Genomic DNA, 4,220 nt, shown 5'->3' with positions numbered 1-4,220 from the left:
CGTGCTTCTTGTGGCCAGAGTGAGGGCTGCTGGGAGCAGGGGGCGGGGCTTGCTGCATGTGCCCGCCCCCTGGGCTCCTTACTGCCGGAGCTCCGGTCTTGTGCGCTCCCCCAGGAAATGACCCCTGGTCCTAGGGATCCCCTGGGCAGCCATCTCTGCTTCCCTTTTATTTCCTTGGAGCCTGGACCTCAGCTTTGTAGCTTCTCTCTTTATGCTCAAGGTGTGTTCAGCTGTTGCAGTGAACAAAGCTTTGTTCTGGTTGGGGGATTAAGACTGCAGTGGTGTCCCTGCCCACGGTCAGACGGCTCTCTTCCCCACTTCGCCTTGCTTGCCGCCCCCCAGCCCCAAAACAGGTGTTTGAGGAGAATAAATAAAGAGGGGTGGGGTGCCGTTGATTCTGAAGGAGCACCCCAGTGCTCTGAATGGGGTTTGGGGTATGGGGGCAGAGAAAGAAGTACTTTTCTCCCTCTCTCACAATACGAGAACTCCTTGTGGGCACTCCATGAAATTGATGAGCGGTCGGGTTAGAACAGATAAAAGGAAGTCCTTCTTCACCCAAAGAGTGATTCACACGTGGAATTCCCTGCCACAGGAGGTGGTGGCGGCTACAAGCATGGACGGCTTCAAAAGGGAATTAGATAAGCATATGGAGCAGAGGTCCATCAGTGGCTATGAGCCACGAGGTATAGACAGGAGCTCTCAGTCTGGGGCAAGGGATGCACTGTATCCTTGGTGCTTGGGGGGGGGGACAACAGTGGGAGGGCTTCTAGTGTCCTGGCCCCACTGCTGGACCTCCTGGTGGCACCTGGTATTTCTGGCCACTGTGTGACATAGAGTGTTGGACTGGATGGGCCATTGGCCTGATCCAACATTGGCTCCTCTCTTATGTTCTTATAAGAGGGAACTGGATAAGCATATGGAGCAGAGGTCCATCAGTGGCTCTTAGCCACGATGTCTAGATAGGAACTCTTGGTCTGGGGCAAGGGATGCTCTGTATTCTTGGTGCTTGGGGAGGGGGTCAACAGTGGGAGGGTCTTCTGGTGTCCTGGCCACACTGGTGGACCTCCTGAGGGCACCTGGTATTTCTGGCCCCTGTGTGATAGAGTGTTGGACTGGATGGGCCTTTGGCCTGATCCAACATAGGCTTCTCTTATGTTCTTATAGGGTGAAGGAATCACCGGGGGAGGGGGAGGAGGCGGGTTCCCTTTGCGAATTCTGCCCAGCCTTTGGCCCATCATGGGTCTTGTCTGCTTGCTGGAGCAGGGAAACGGGGGTGGTGGGAGAGTGAGCTTTGAGCAGTTGGGGGGAATTGTGGACAGCTTCTGAAAAGTACTGAGACTTACTAGTGATTTCAGCTCTCATATTTTATTTCAGCTCAGAACAAGACGATAGTCCCCAGCTCGCAGGCTGGGTTATATGTGCCCAAACCCTGCTCCCCAAACACACCCACACCCAAGTGATTGGCTATTTACATCGGCTGAGAGTTCCATAGGCTCTTGGCCAGGAGCCTCGCCTGCCGATAGGTGCCGGCTAGGATCCGCTTGTCCCAATGTTACTGAGAGCGAAGCTCGGTCGCTTCGCCTGACTGCATGGCGAAATGGCCGCTCACGCGGTCTGGGATGGATACATTACAGCTTCCAAGACGGCCCTGACCTCAGTAGATAAGGTTGAAATTCCATGATAATGACACAGCAAGAAAGCTTGTCTTCTTGTCATTCCCAAAGCATGCCAGTGGGGATAAACTTGGAAGGCAGTCTGCCTGTTGAGTCTGGGCAGCCATGTCCTCCTGCATAGAGCCCAGGGACCAGGGGCATAAAGATCCTTCCAAGCTCTGTCAGGGACTGACACTCATTCTGCAGTTAAACGAATTTTAGGCACGGAACGTCAGAAGAGCCCTGCTGGGTCAGACCAGTGGCTCAGCATCTCGTCTCACACATCAGCCAACCAGTTGCCCTGGAGGGCCAAACAAACGGGCAAGAGAGGCCAAGGTCTCCCCTGCCGCCGCCACCTCCCAGCACTGGTTTTCAAAGGTTGTCTGCCTCTGGATGTGGAGGTTCCCTTTCAGTCACTACAGCGAGTAGCCATTGATGGAGCAGAGGTCCATCAGTGGCTATTAGCCACAAGGTATAGATCGGGACTCTGGGGCAAGTGATGCTCTGTTATTCTTGGTGCTTGGGGGGGGGGAGCAAGAGTGGGAGGGCTTCTAGTGTCCTGGCCCCACTGCTGGACCTCCTGATGGCACCTGGTATTTCTGGCCACTGTGTGACACAGAGTGTTGGACTGGATGGGCCTTTGGCCTGATCCAACATTGGCATCTCTTATGTTCTTATGACCTCTCCTCCAGGAAATCTGCCTAACACACTTTGAAAGCTATCCATGCTAGGGGGTCATCATTCCACTGTCAGTGAATTCCAGTTTGATCACCCATTGAGGAAAGAAGTATTGCCTTGTGCCTGTCCGGAGAACCTGTTCCCCAACAGAGCAAAGTCAAAGTTCAGACCAAGACTGCCGCCCACCTTGATCTGTCTTCCCCCCAACAATTTCGTTGGGTGGCCCCGAATCCCAGGATTATGGGAGGGGAAGACAAAGCTCCCTCTATCCACTCTCTCCACCCCGTGCATAATTTTAGAAACCTCTGTCCCGTCTCCCCTTCGGCCTTCTCTTTGTCTAAACTGAAAAGTCGTACAGTACGTCTCCAGGCCTGCCTCATGGGGAAGGCACTCCAGGATCTAGCGTCAAAGCCATAAAGAGGTGGGAGAGAGCAGAGATCTGCTGCAAGAGCTTATTGCCCCGGGCATGCTTTGGGACTCTTTTTTGCGGCCATCCCAATGAGACGAGACAGTCTGGCAAGGGGCCAAAGAGATGGGGTGGGGTGGGGGAGCCCTCATTCCTGAACAGACAAGATAGGAATTGTTCTCTCACAGGACTCTGGACAAGCAGAGAGAGGGGAGCACCGCCCTTCAGTGAATTTCTGTGTGTGTGTGTGTGTGTGTGTGTTTGAAAACAGAGAATGGCATAGGAAGGAGAAGCTGGGGGGGTGGGGGATAGAACGGTGTGGGACGCACTCATTAAGATGTGCTGCCAGGCTGAACTAACCCATTCCAGCCAGACTGGGCATTGCTTCCTCCTGGGGTGTTTGGAGAGGCGGCGTGCCTGCTGCGGCTCCGAACGTGAGTGAGCACCCATGGCTTGCCAGGGGCTCGGACGGGCGCCTTCTTCACAGGCCTCGGTCTGAGCCGGGGCTGCCCCCCTGCCCCCTTCAGCCCTCCTTTTGTTTTCCTCCCCAGTTCCTTCCCTCCAGACCCTCTGCCGGCTGATCATCCAGAAACACGTTGTGCACCGGCTGGCCATCGAGGGGCTCAACCTCCCGCCCCTGCTGAAGAACTTCTGCAAATACGAATGAAACCACCCAGGCCGCTCGCGTGCGTGCCGCGGCCTTCGTTCACCCACGTGGTTTGTGGGACCGGACTGATTTGCGCCAGGCACAAAAGGCAGCACAAGAGGGGTGAAACCCTGCACACGCCATCAGTGGAGTACCCAGCTCCTGGACCTTGCATCCGATTGGGGGGGGGGAAGGGGCAGTCGTCTGTGGTGCATGATGCCAACGGCAGACCATGAAAACGACCTCGAGGGGTTGGGAGAAGTCCAGGCCTGATAGATTTTATTGGCAAGAGTTTGGAACAGGCAACACTGGGACATTTTATAATTATAATAATAATAATCTTTCAATTTATTAATCGCTCAATCCTGCAGAGCTGCTGGCTCTGAGCGATTTACAGTTACACATTCACAAGGGGCTAACAATGATTCATAGGGGTAAGGGAGGACAACATATATATAAATCTTTAAATCACACACGTTCACAGCCGACGGGGATTTTGTTTCAGCTGTAGACTAGACATGTTCCAGACGGCATTTTCCCCTCGGCTTGGCTTGATGACGTCAGCTTTCTCCAGGACTGCTTCGAGTCACAACACCGCACTGCCACCGCCTGGCCGGAATGGCCCATTACAGGCTTCTTGATGCCGAAGAGATCTTTCTAGGCTTCCGATCTTACGAGCTGGACATTCCGTTCGCCGGCTAACACCTCCCCCGCCAGGGGGTTTAGTGTGCCCACCCTCTCTAAGGAGTGGTACCCATTTTATCTTCTCACCGAAGCTTTCGAACCGCTGGGTGGACGGCGAGCTGGGGACAAGGCTGGTCGCTTACACCAGCACGGG

General features: G+C 54.5%; 1 protein-coding gene across 1 annotated transcript in view; it reads left to right on the top strand.

Moving 5' to 3' along the window:
* Positions 1-3,751, top strand: part of NEURL2 (neuralized E3 ubiquitin protein ligase 2) — a 20,942-nt gene extending 17,191 nt beyond the window's left edge. The window contains exon 2 of the mRNA XM_015412326.1: positions 3,288-3,751. Coding sequence (XP_015267812.1) covers positions 3,288-3,403 — 116 coding nt within the window. The 3' untranslated portion in view covers positions 3,404-3,751. The remainder of the gene's footprint in view (positions 1-3,287) is intronic.
* The last annotated feature ends 469 nt before the right edge of the window (positions 3,752-4,220 follow it).

Source organism: Gekko japonicus, unplaced genomic scaffold, assembly GCF_001447785.1.
Source record: "Gekko japonicus isolate JY-2015 unplaced genomic scaffold, Gekko_japonicus_V1.1 scaffold3673, whole genome shotgun sequence".
Lineage (NCBI taxonomy): Eukaryota > Metazoa > Chordata > Lepidosauria > Squamata > Gekkonidae > Gekko > Gekko japonicus.
This window is presented reverse-complemented; position numbering and strand designations above follow the sequence as displayed.